This window comes from Zonotrichia albicollis, chromosome Z, assembly GCF_047830755.1.
Source record: "Zonotrichia albicollis isolate bZonAlb1 chromosome Z, bZonAlb1.hap1, whole genome shotgun sequence".
In the NCBI taxonomy this organism is placed as follows: domain Eukaryota; kingdom Metazoa; phylum Chordata; class Aves; order Passeriformes; family Passerellidae; genus Zonotrichia; species Zonotrichia albicollis.
The window spans coordinates 34,928,551-34,942,461 of NC_133860.1; the positions used below are offsets into that span (position 1 = coordinate 34,928,551).

The 13,911-nt window shown below is 36.5% G+C and overlaps 1 protein-coding gene across 8 annotated transcripts in view; it reads right to left on the reverse strand.

The window, feature by feature from the left end:
• Positions 1–3,186: 3,186 nt before the first annotated feature.
• PDE4D (phosphodiesterase 4D) overlaps positions 3,187–13,911 on the reverse strand; it is a 353,397-nt gene continuing 342,672 nt past the window's right edge. For all 8 annotated transcript variants that reach the window (XM_014268998.3, XM_005489768.4, XM_074533512.1 and 5 more), the window contains 5 exons: positions 13,453–13,552; positions 9,692–9,846; positions 9,060–9,182; positions 8,401–8,583; positions 3,187–7,844 (listed from right to left, as the gene is read on the reverse strand). In XM_014268998.3, coding sequence (XP_014124473.1) covers positions 7,431–7,844; positions 8,401–8,583; positions 9,060–9,182; positions 9,692–9,846; positions 13,453–13,552 — 975 coding nt within the window. In that variant the 3' untranslated portion in view covers positions 3,187–7,430. The remainder of the gene's footprint in view (positions 7,845–8,400; positions 8,584–9,059; positions 9,183–9,691; positions 9,847–13,452; positions 13,553–13,911) is intronic.

Genomic DNA, 13,911 nt, shown 5'->3' on the forward strand with positions numbered 1-13,911 from the left:
CTCCTTGAGTGAGGGATTTTTTCTTGCTTTCCTCACTTCACCAACCTGTCCACTGCTTCTCAGTGTGAAGGCCTGTATGCCTACTGCACAGGAGAACTTCAGAGGACACAGCTGGAGGTTGTATCCCTGCTAAGAAATGTCAAAACCCTGAGCTAGATTGCAATAATCTCTTATTCAAACTTTTTTTTGGTCCTTTTTTTCCCCTACACATTTCCTTAAAACATCTCAAAACATTTCCTCATTCTCTCTCCTCACTTGTGTCTTTCCCTGGGTTTCATACTCTTTCATACTTTAAGGCAACCCCAGACAGACTACTTTTGATAGGTTTCAAGGAGATCTTGTCTTGGTTTAACCCCAGCCATCAACCAAGCTCTACAAGCTGCTTCCCCACAAATGAGGCTGGGAGGGAACCAGAAGGGTAGAATCTGGAGAACTCGTGGGCTGAGGTGCAGGTAGTTTAATAGGGAAAGCAAGAGCTGCACATGCAAGCAAAGCAAAATAAGGAATGAATTCAATGCTTGCCATGGGCAGGTAGAAGTTCAGCCGTCTCCAGGAAAGCAAGGCCTTATCGCACATAACGGTGACTTGGGAAGACAAACTCCTCACTCCAAATGCCCCCCCTTCCTCCTTCTTCCCCCACTTTATGTAGTGAGCATGATGCCACGTGGTCTGGAATGTCCCTTTGCTCAGCTGGGTCACCTGTCCTGGCGGTGTCTCCTCCCAGCCTCCCAGGCACCCCCAGTCCCCTCCCAGACCACCACGGCAGCAGCAGAAGCAGAAAAGGCCTTGGCTCTGTGTGAGCTCTGCTCAGCAATAACAAAAACATCTCTGTATTGTCAGCCCCTTGTTCAGCACAAATCTAAAACACAGCCCCTGTGAAGACAACTAACTCTATCCCTGATAAAACCAGCACATGGTAAAATAATGAATTTAAGTTATGCTCTTAAGAGATTTGGCTATTAGTTTTCTGGAGTCTCAGAAGATTCTGAGGATTTTAAGCTAACTTTAGCTGTCTCTGACTAGCCCCATGCAATGATGGCTTACAGGCATTTGCTGCAAGCCAAGTCCAACACATGTACAAAGTATGTCTCTGTAGTTTGACTACTACATGCTGCAAAACCTCTATTTTGTTTTCCAGAGTTCTTCAGATAAACAAAAAATGGTCTCTGCTGCGTAATAGAAATGCTGATATTGTACGCATCTGAGCTCAATGGGTGTTAGAGAAGGATGGGGGTAGGACTGGAGGTAACATGATTGATGAGTTTCTGATCTCAGTATTTGCTGTCTTCCCAGCTCATCAGCACGAGTCAATTAACGCTATCTGGAGTCCTATGTCTTCTCCCTCCTGCTTTCACAAAGGGCTGTTTACTCAGGTGTGATATCTCCCATGCTCAGGGCTTGTTTATCTGAGACGGTCATCCCACATTTTTAGTCTTTAAAGCTGAGATTAACTCTGCGTTGTATTGAACAAGATGTATATATTTTTATATATACATCTTAACTACATAAACAGTTTTTACCAGTAACTTCAAAGAACTCAAAATATTTGCTCTGCAAAAAGGCAAAAAAATACAGCTTTTTACCCAAGGAACTGAGATAAAAATCAAACTCAAACTCAGTTCTCCTAATGTCCATATTCAAACTATGGGATGTCTTTGATGAGATGAGATTATTTCTCCCTGCTCGGGTTTTGCTCCCAATTTGTGACTCTGATTTCTGTTTGGACTTCCTATCCCTCTTTATTACCTTTTGCATATTTCTCAACCAGTTTGACAGGAGGAAGCTAGAGATTTTCTTTATTCTTCAGACTAAACTAAATTGAACTAACTAAGGCTTTTATAACATCTTTGAACTTTTTTGTCTTTTCTTTTTCCTGGAAAAACCTAAGCAAAATTAATCACAGCTGGAGAGAAATTGGACTGATCATCCCAGTAAACACTACGTGTGCTAGTAGCTGTGACTTTCATTTTCCACAATGCAGAGAGATTAAACAAACAAAGCTGCAGCTATTCAGACTATTTGTCTCATTAGGAAATAGAAGAGTCATTTGTTCGTGAATACATTCAACTGCTACAGCAGCAGCTGTCTGCACTGAAACAGGGGATACATTTTGGTTTTGCTGTGAAACTTCTCTATTCTGATTCATTATTTCCACGCGCAGAGACTGACACAGTAATGCCAGAGAATGTAGGAAGGAAGTCATGAGCTACTGCTGCCAGCTTCAGGCTTGTGCGCGGCTGTGGTACCTGATCTGCTTACTGAAAAGGTTTTAGTACTGCCAACAATAATTTGGGACTCCTTCTTCCTTATAATAATAGCCATGATGTATGCAAGCCATTTTCTTATTAGGGCTGCCGGAAACACGCAAGAAGGAGCCTGACAGGAGTGACAGACATAATCTAATTTATCCACCCACTGCAGCATCCTTCATCTTCCCCACACAGAACTTATCAGCATTTTCTGACACAAAGGTGTGAATGAAAAAGGAGTCCTAAGAATTCATTCTCCTTGCAAACAAATCCCTAAATCCAAAGAAAGACCTAAGAGACTTAAAGGAAAAAATGAACATAGATTTGTTTTTTTAATTCAACCATGAACTATTTTCAGTTAAGCAAAGAATTCCGCAAAATGTCATACTGATCCTGAAAGCCAGGCACATAAAAGGTGCCTGAAAACCACTTTAAGTTTTGGACTCACACTAAGACCATATTTCTTCCTCAAGAAAACACTGTAATTTATGAATTCTGTTTTAAAGAGCAATTTTTTTTTTATCATCCATGTGGAACAAAGATTGTAACAATGTCTAACTGTGGTACATTTTCTTTTTTTTTAGTTTGTTTGGTTTGGTTATGTTTCTTTGTAATAATGCAGCATATTGTTCCTCCAGAAAACTTTTAGACATCTAGTTTCTATAAAGCCATTGAAGACAGTGGTAAAATTTTCTGAAAACTGAAAGACTGCAAGCCTTTCTATAATAAGCCACACCTTTGTGGATAAGGTTTCCTAAAAAATACCGTATTTGACTTTTCTCATTTGCTCATATTTATTTTGTTTTATCTATGCAAAACACTATTCTAACAAAATATTGTAATCAAATTATTCTGGAAATGTGTTTTCTCTTAAGCTGTCAAAACTATGGGAGGCATTTAAAAAAAAGCAAATTAAAAAAAAATCAGATGTAGTAACTAGGCAGAATCAACACATGCTTTTATTTCCATTGCATATAAAATTTCATATGAAGGTATTGATGTACAGTACTAACCCATAGGCTGTAAGAGAGGCTAAGAAACCAGTGAAAGAATAGCCATGTGCAATGTTCACACAAGTTGCCACTCTCAAGACATCCCCAAAGAAAATACCGAATTAAAACAGTAACAAGAAATTGTTCAGGATTTCTGTTGTTGTAGTGTCCCTTTTAGACCATATAAAACAAAACCATTCGAATTCCTTTGGGCCAGGGCTGCTAAAATCTACAGTTTGTGTCAAAAAGGAGATTCTGGTTTTTCTTGGAAAAGAATCTCTCCTTTCATGAATAAGTCGCAAGTTACAAGGGCTGGGCATCACTGGAATGGAGAAGAGGTTTTCACCTCACTCTGGCAAATTCAATGATACCAGCTCTGAGTTATCCAGAGCAATGTGACAAGTCAAACAGCAAGAGTTGCTCAGTCCAACCTGCAAACCTAATAGTAGTGTTATTGAAACATCTAACAGTTTACTGCTCTTCTGGAGAGCTACTGCACTATGCTACACACACCTGCACAAAGCTTTAGCTACACCTATATAAAATAAACTTTGGCTACTTGTAACACTAATATTGGAAAGCATTTCCAAGGCTGAAGTTGTATATCCTACTATGGATTCTGCTTATACAGTGATCATTTGTGCTACTAAAGAAGAGACATTACAGACAATTGTAAAAGTGTATGAGTTACACCCTCTTAGTTCTAATCATTCCACTTCCCAATATGCATTAAAATCAAATGTTTATTAGAGATGCTTTCCAAAGCTGTTTCAGTGCATTTCAGCACTGAAATGCAGCATCAATTATTTATCTTTTTTAGGAACAAAAAATGGCTGCAATAATCCCCAATTACAGGCTGTAAAAAGATATTCAGAGACAATAAAATTACATTACCAGAAGTCTGCAAAAGCTTGAACTTCCAGCAGGGTCAAGAATGAAAATTTATTGTAGTATTACACATATTGGCTCGTAAGAGTATCCCCCATCGGTTAGCAACTAAAAATATGTAGAAATGCCCAGCCCCAGCCCCAAGGCTACCTTACTTTCAAATGCAGCTAAACAAGAAAATATTGTTTAAAGTTAAGGCACAGCCCTGGGACCAAAGACCTGCAGCTTTTTAAATCAATATATCTTTATGTATTTTATACTTTTCTTGCATCTTCCATAAACGAGCTCTATGGTGACACTGAATATATTACAGAAGAAGAAATGTACAAGGAATATGTATACACAATAGTCATTCTCTCACCAAGAGTTTCCAGATACGGCAACACCACCCTGACAAGGATGATGTTATAATAAGAACTGATAATTTACAATTAACATTACAGTATGTACATTACAATAAATACATGGTTGTAAACAGAGACAAACAAGACTGTATTACAGGTAAGGTCATTTGGTGAGAAAAATGCATGGCACAAAAAATAAATAACGCATTTGAAAAGAACTGTCAAAGCTTTCTATAAAATCCATTTCTTTCAAGTTTTAAACTTCTGAATGCTATTTGTTCTATCTATATTCTTTCATTATCCTTTTTTAATGACACAAAACAATTTAAGAATTTAAATACAGCATTACTGAGTACAGCAACTTGCAAGCTAAAGTGTACTTTTATAAACAAAGTGATTTTTCTTTTTTCCTCCCACTCAATATCCACTCACTGCACTTTTTATGGCAAAAATATTCACAACACATAAAGCCACTTGTAAATTGTATTGTTTTAAAGCAGTGTACAATGCTAAAACACACTTTGGCAAAAGAGGAAAAAAAAGATTGTACAGTGCATTATATCCCCAACTCTAAGAAATGGTATAATTTTCTATGATTTGATTGTCCACATGTACACGTGTATACCTCACAATATGGTTTTATGTTTATTTACTTTCAATTAGTGCAGAAACAAAACCTTCCAGGTCCTACTGGTTATTCTGGAATTTATATTGCTTTCCCACTACTGAGGTTCCAGGCACTCTTCGGGGGCTGAAAGGACTAATTAGATGGATCAATTCAGAAAGAAACAATGAAAAAAAAAAAAAAAAAGGAATTAAAAAAACCCTTATAACACAAAAAAACACCCAGGAGTTATCTTCATTCTTTTATTCCTTCTGCATCTTCTGTGCTAAGGCCCTGTAAGGGCTAATGGTAAAGAAAATTATGACCTGGATATAGAAGAATGCAAAATTTATTTAAAAGTTGAACTATTAGCCAATTAGTTTAAAATGGGTTTTTATTCTAGATCTCTGGCAATTTAGAAGTACCTGCATTCATATCTGCAAATTTGCTACAAAAAAAATCCAAAGGCAAAATAACGGCTGCTGCTATCACCTTTTGTTAAAAATTTATCTCTATATTGTAATCTTAACAGAATTTTGCAATGTTGGACTCTGTTAGCTTCCACAGGCAACTATTTCCCATCTTCTACACTCAAAACTACAATTCTAATGAGAAGTGGAGGAAATAAAATCACATCTTCCATGTGACGAAACATCAAGACTGAAAAATGCAAAGATGAACTCCTACCTCCCTTTAGCTTTCCAAGTTATGGAAGCTTTCAGTACCAATCAAACTGAAAGGTAGGATTCCCTTAGCACAAACTGGATAAAGGATGAAAAGATCTGAGACTGAAATAATATGGAGAAAACTACAACTCTGATGATGCACTGCTCTTTTACACAATAATATAAAAAGGCAAGACTGGCCTGGCTCTTCTAGCAACAAGAACATGAAAAAATAACACTAATCATCATTTTTATGTTGTACACCTCTCATATTAGCAAATGCTTTAACTAGATATCTACCCAGATTAAAAGTTACTGGGAGTCATAAGTTGGAAATATTACACTAATGATATTTTGCACCAGAACAAGTATTTCATACATTGTATTAGTCTGTTCTGATTTAGCAGTCTATAGCTCCCAGACAAAAGCAGTCCGAAAAAACATGTTTCAGAAGAACAAAATTGATTAGAATAGCAGAAGAGGTGCTTTTGTACTGATGACAATTCATTACTCTTTTTACAGGCTCTGGTCCTGTAAATCCTAGTGTTGGTTGGTCCCAGCTGGTTTCACCGGGACCACTTCTTGTAGTAAGACAGAGTTGGCAGGATCAGGCTACTATGAGGACAAAAGCACTGTATAAGTCCACTAACATATCTGGGAAAATTGTGATGAAAAAACAAATAAAGAAAAAAAGCTATCCACTGAAAAAGTTTTATGTCACACAAAGAATACTCATGGAACTCACTAATATATAAAACAATAGATATTTACAGCTCAATATCACCATGACATTCTAAGGTGCCAAAAAAAAAAAAAGATTTAAAGAAAAACCCCTACAAGTATTATCCAGTGTAGTACAGATTTGTACTGAAAACTTGTAAGTTACTCTTTGGAAAAAAAAAAAAAAAACAGTGGCAGATGAAAGTGGTTTTTTTTTAAATATAATACCTTGGTATATTTAATAAAAGTGAGCTCTAAAAAAGATCTCCCTTTCACATATTGTACAAAATGAAAAGGTTAGTGCAACCCACTGGGTCACATTTTTTTCAGTCATGTCTCAGAAGATTAGAAATAAGAAAATTATGTAATTTTCACAGCTTATCTTCATGTTGGTAACAGAATCCATTTGTGTCCCATCATTTTTGTGAATTTGTTTTTCTATAGGAACCTCAATGCTTTTTCCGTCTGTTTCCTCCACAGATGAACATTATCCAATGTCTTACAATACAATACAATTAATTCAAAAACTATCAAAGCACACCAACATTTGTTTGGCAGGTGGTACTCCTCTGAAAGCATTTGCTATATTTAATGGAATCTGCCAAATAGAGACCTTATTAAAATGCAATTTATGGATGTTCTCCCCCTGCCTTCTGACAGCATGGAGGTGAAAATTCTGTTTACAATATTCCTGAGTGCCAAACTGAATCATCAACTTCAGTTTTGATCAACAATCATTCTGGCAGAAAACACCAAGTTTTGACCATGGTTGTAGTATGTGACATATACTTTGGAAATTACTGCCTCATTTAAAAAATAAAAGAAAAATAAAAAATCCGTAACAAAACTGAAAATACCCCAGCCCTCCCTAGCCCTCCCCCACAAAAAAAAAAAAAAAAAAAAAAAAAAAAAAAGAGAAAGAGGAAAAGAAAGGGAGTGAGCAAGAGAAAGAGACTGTGTTTTCATCGTTATGTGTCAGGAGAATGTTCTTCTACCACACAAGACTCTGCTGTTTGGTTCTCCTCCTCCTCCACTTCTTCCCCTACTTGCTCATCAAGAGGAATTTCAGTAGATTCTGAATCCTGGGTGCAAAGAGTCTTGGAGTCACTGAAGCTGGTGTCTTCTTCTACTTGACTTCCACTGTCCTTTTCGGTGTCTGACTCACCATCTTCCTCCAGCGTTAGCTCAAACTGAAATTTTTCAGTTTGACCCTGCTTTCCCTCTTCCTTTTCTTCAGGTGCAGGAGAGGGACTTCTAGGGATTGTGCTCTGGTACCATTCTCGATTGTCCTCCAGTGTATCTAAGATATCCTGGGCATCCGGGTGAACGAGATCTGCCCACGTCTCCCACAAAGGATGAACAATGTAATCTATAAAACCCACCTGTTTCAAATAATGCAAGAATATGATTACTCACAGCGAAATTAGTAAGTCATGCAAAATATGAGAAATATAATGCTAGGAAGAGACACAAGGTACATTACCCTTAGAGGTGGCTGAAAGGAAACCATACTAGTTTATATAACAGATAAAGTTTTTTACTTTTCAGAAGTCTGTTTCGGGATATTGGATAACAGCATGGAAAGGATTTGATTTCAAGTGAAATTCCAAACAACTCCACTGCATCTAGTGAGCTAGATACCTGCTTTATATTTAATTATGTTTTTGAAGGAAACCCCACTCAGCTGTACAGTAATTTCTTTTGGCATGTATGCTGCTTTTCAGGTCAGGACAGTGATGGAATCCCTTCAGCAAACATATTGCCACGCACTATGTTTTCACACAAAAAGTCTCAATTTGCTTCATTTATAACTGAGGAGCTGAATTAATTAATTCAGAGGAAGAAAAGAAAAAGGTGCATTCAGAAATTGTTCAAAACATGACTATGTACTATCCTTTTCTTCCAAAAGGTTTAACTTTACCTTATAAAATCAATTACCTGTGATTTTTCTACAGATGCATTGTGCTTATCACACATGGGACTTATCTCCATTCCCCTTTCTCGTTCCCGGTCTCCCTGACGGAAAAATTCCTCCATTATTCTATCTGTCCATTGGCGGTAGAGGTGGAGCGGCTTGGTAGGGTTGCTCAGATCTGCACAGTGCACCATATTCTGAAGAACCTAGAACACGTTGAACACCTGTGGTGTTACTGCACTGAAGAAAAGCAGCTCCTTTTTTATTCACATTTCTGGTGACTGTAAAACAAAATCTTGAAAATACATGTAATGCAAAATTTATTCTAAACAGCCAAAATTTATGTGGTTGTGTGCTTTTCACACTTGGAGTAATAGCCATGAATTACCTAGATTCTGCTGCTTCTGTTGCTATAAAGGTCACAAAATCCTTGTGAGAAAGAGAATCACTTTTTTGATAATTTGAAGGGAAGGTCAAATGCTCATTCAGTCCTGAACTACCCTAGCACTTAGTTATTCTCCCAGAGAATCACTTAAACCATGTCATTTAGACCAGGGAGGAAACAGAAGGAAGCAGCAAATCATGGTGTGAAAGAGACAGCTCTAATCCATGCTGGAGAATGGGGAAGACAATGTTTTCAAGTATGTAATACAAGTGCACATTTTCAGATGCATTTCCTTACCTGAATCCTGTCTGAATAGTTATCAAGAAGCAGGACCCCAGAACTGGTCACTTTTTTAGTTTCAACCATAGTTTTTAAATCAGCCAGTAGATTCATATGCTTAGACATATCTGTTGCAAGTACCTAGGAAAAAATAAACAAAAAATGAACATTATGTAAATTATTCTACTGGAGTTTTTTGAATAATAATTGAACATACAAATCAACATTTTTGGAAGGAACCCATAGCTTCTATGCCTGAATACATGATACAAGTAAGAGTTCTGTATATTCATAATAGTAGGTTCTCATATTAGTTTTTTAAAGAATATGACAAAATCTTTGTTCAGCATTGCTCAGAATAAACTGATCAGCCCAAATTCATTATTGATTCAGTAGTAAATTTCTACCTGTAATGGTAGAATGGCATCATCAAAACCAGCTTGAAACAGAATAGTATGCCTTCCAGAAATGCATAGAAAGTGAGTGGAACTTAAAAGACCCCACTATTTGTATTTGGGTAAGATATGACAAAACTTCAAACTTTCACTTCATTGTTTATGGGCCTGACGATGTGTAATTTATTATAAAATGTTTCTGTGCTTTATTATTCGATGTCCTAGCTCTATGGAAGACAAAATTTCAAAACTCACAATGTCAATGACCATTTTCCTCAACGATTGTCTCTGTTTTTTGGTCAAATTCTGGAAAATGTCACAATTTTCTTCCTGCAGCAGCTTGAAACCCACAGCCAAGTGATGATTCTCCAGTACTGATGAGTCATTGTACATCAAGGCAAGTTCAGAATCTGCAATAACAATTGCAGGGCAGAACGTTACTAAAGCCTGTGCTTCTACCAAATCCCTTAAGATCTTTTTCAAATTCATTACATGCATAACAAGATTTACAGATAAACTTTTAGAAGCAGCCCTGAAAGTTACAGAATTATTCACTGAATAACTTACTAGGTCAAGCCAAAGTTGAGCAAAACAAAGAAAAGGCTTTGCAATGGTGCAGTAACACATGCCTGGAGTAGCAGGTTAGAAAAAGTATAAGACAGTTAATTTTTAGAATGAATTTTCATATCTGTGAGAGGCAACTTAGAAAATGTTATATGCATAATATATGCATAAACACACTTCAACTAAAACACACGGATTTGTTGTCTTCTCATGCCTCTCTCTGTCACAATACCTAAAATTCTACTGTTAGTCAAGTTTCATCTTCCCAGCACTTTGACCTGGGAATACACAGCTGAGACTTTCCTGCAGGTCTGCTGAGGAGCACCAGCTTCTTGATTTTCAAATCATTTCTTTCTGCAGTTATCTAAGATGCTACGATGCCTAGTGAACTATACGGTCATTAGTCCATGACAGTTGAAGGCTGGCAGGATGGTATCAGCTATGCTTCTGTCTTTTCCATGTAATGTACTGTGGTGTGAAACTGCAGGCAGTGGCTTGAATGCTGCCTTGTTCTTGGGTCTGTCCCTGATGCTGTCTGTAGTACTGTCTTCACCAATGGAATTATTCTTACCTCAGCCACCCCATATGGCCGTGACAATAACACACACTTCCCAGCCATGCCTGTGCTAAGGCACACATATAAGGTCAGCTTAGACCTGCTGAACAGATAGCTCTGAAAAATCAAAGCAATTACAAAAATGTCTGCACAGCTTTAGCTTTAACTCAGGTATACTGAACAGTCAGCTTGCATATGCTTTAAGATATAGCTTGTAAATAAATCCATCACATAATACTCATATAATTTTTATGCGATCATACTTTTCCTGTGCTGTAGTAACTTCTGCTTATTGCAGCTGTTCTAGCCTAAGTCTAAACATACATCAGTCTAGTCCACTCTTAGTCCTCTTTTTTTCTTTTACATCAGCTATACTCTAAAATGCCTTTGGTTCAACAGGAGGCCTCTAAAAGCTTTGATCTTCAGATTTCATTAATCTCATTATCCGTTCTCCTGCTCTCTTTCTCTCTTGTCTTGAATAAATCAATCTGTTGAATCAGGGAAGTCTTCCTCTGCCTTTTCTTATCCCAAAACCAGCAAAGCCATAACAGCAAAAGCAGAAAGAAAGCAAGTTTGTAAAATGATCTCTCTTTCGTTTTTCACAGAACACATACAAAGCCTGCATGCTTGTTTTTCTCATGCAGAAATCATGCACTAGTTTATTTTCTTTTCAAACAGCTTCTGATTTGCTACAACTGCAAAACACTCCACATTGCCAAAGTACTTTAGAAGATCTGGAGCTACAGACACAGCTAAAATGCACTCAACTTAAAAATGGACATAAAAATGGAAGAAAGTTCCCCCTTGGAAACCTCTGTAACACATTGTAAGATTCAAGAATATTTTTCTGGAAGGACAGAGTTACAGTGGTAAAATAAATATCTACTCTGATGCTGATATACTTCATATTTGTTTGTTATTTAATAGCATTCAAGAGGGATTTGTTTAGTCGACAACTCTGTAATAGACTTCATATAGGAAAATAATAGTCAGAAAAGTCACAAGACTAATAATAAAAAAAAATGAAAATATGGCAAATATGTACATACTCTAAGTCTAACTAAGTCTATCATGTAACTAAGTCTATAATTTTTTCTAAATGCATTCTTATATTTAGGTAAAGAAATAAAATTAGATGGAAGCAAATTATCTTCTAAAAGTTAGGAAAATTTTGGATTTGAGAAGCCAACATTAGATGATTTTTTTGTCTCTCTCCCTGCAGTTTCATCCTTGCACACAGAACAATTTAAAATAAACAAAATCTCTGTTTCCTTCAACCTTGCAACAGCTGAAACTTTCAATTAGTGTTTTTACTTGATTGACCAAAAGCCTCCTTTATCAAAAGCTGAACTGAGAAATCAAGATATATTTTTAAAGCTGATAATTATCAGCATGAATATGACTCTTACATTAGCTGAATTTCAATCTAACTAGAAGTAAAAGCTTTATGCACCACTACTCATCCTTTCAACTAAGTCAACACTCTTAAACCTAAACAATTTGTTGGTTTCCTCACAGAACCCTGGAGCCACCAAGTATAACCTGGTACTCAATTTCTGACTCAACAAGCAAGGAAAAATCTTTACTTACATATGCCCACTCTTTAGATTCAATTAAGAATTTGTTTTTGCACAAAGCTTGATTCACTCTCTGCCTGCACTGCTGAACTGTACTGGTCCCCAGTAAAGCACAAAAAATAGAGTCAATCTTAATCCTCTTTCATGAGGATGAGTCATAAAATTCAATTTCATTATAGGATGGCCCTTAGGCCACTGAGACAAACAAATCTAGGTGCAGGCTAAACTGAAGTACTTGTCTTATTTGAATATACAGCAGCAATGAGTAAGAGCAGGAGCTCCCTTCTTCAAACTCTACTGCTGATTTGGGGTCATTCTATTTTAACACCTGGGAAATAGATTCTGCCCATGTGCAGAAGTGACAGTATCTATAAATGTGCAACCAGATGGGTCAAATACACAACGCTAGGTATGTCTCCATTTCTGTTGCTTTTTCTTCTTTTGTGCTTGGATTAATAGTATTATTTAAACTTTGCACTTCTGGGTCAGTTATCATAAAAGGAGAAGTTGTCAGAGAGCAGAAGAAATAACACAGTATGACGGAACTGGTACTGACCTACAAAGGTCAATAATAGTGACATCAGGCAATAAAATCCAAGCAAGCTGCCTATGGGGCAACAAACTATTGAGTAAATATGTCATAATCAGGTTCAATAAAGTTGACAGTGTTTTTATTTCAGTAGATGACTGAAGGGATAGAGGTTCAGCAAGGCTGCCAACAACAGCCTTGAGGAATGCAGAAGTACACTGTGTTTCATTTTCAGAGATAACATTGGAGTCAGAATAAACCATGTTTATCATAGCTGCAGAAACAGAGTGAGGAAATTCAGTCTACAAAGCATGAGAGATCAAAAACCAAGTACAAGATACAGGATGGTCTGTCTGTTTGCTAAAAAGAATCATGCTTTTCTGCTTTCTAAATTTCTACCCTTCGTCACACCATATGTTTCCAATACAAGCATATAAATTCTTGTCTTGTCCTTTTTTTTTTAATCTTCCTTCATTCTCTTCTTAAAACTTTACCTATTTAATGTAAATCAACTATATTTCCAGGAGAGAAAACATGCAATACATTGAAACAATGCCAGGTTTATAGTTTATACCTTATACCTTAATTCTTGCTAGAGTGTACTGTGTAAATTATTACTAGAGTTAGACAAAATGCAAAGTAATATCAGGTTTAAAATATAAACATCTATATATTTATTGAGAAAAGTTAGAGATAGAAGCAAACAAGGAATGAACTGGTGGTATTTTTCAGGCGCTATGTGCAGAACTCACAGCAAATTTTTGAGAAAACCACTAAGCATCAAACTTACTCGTGTTGATAAGAAATTGGTTTGAAACCCCAGGATGATCTACATCATGTATTGCACTGGCAAAAATTGCTGCAAGAATCTCCAAATCAGTGAACACCGCCTAGAATATAATGAAACAGAAATGAAAATGACCAAACTGTGAAAAAGTGTTTCCAATAAAAAGGATTCTACTTGATTCTGGATGTGAACAAGCAAAATACATTTAAAATATACCATGATCTCTAGAGACTTTACACACAAGCTATCAAACACTTTGTAAAATCATCAATTATGTAGAATTTCATAAATATTTCAAGTTTGGCCAAAGTAAAGTGATTTGCACTTCATACACTAAATTCTGCCACAACTGAAGTATTTTCAACTTCAGTCTGTACATAAATCCACCTTTATTGGGCAATTAAGCACAGGTTTCGAACTTATAGCACAAATTAAAGTTAATAATTTAGCCTGACTCCTCTG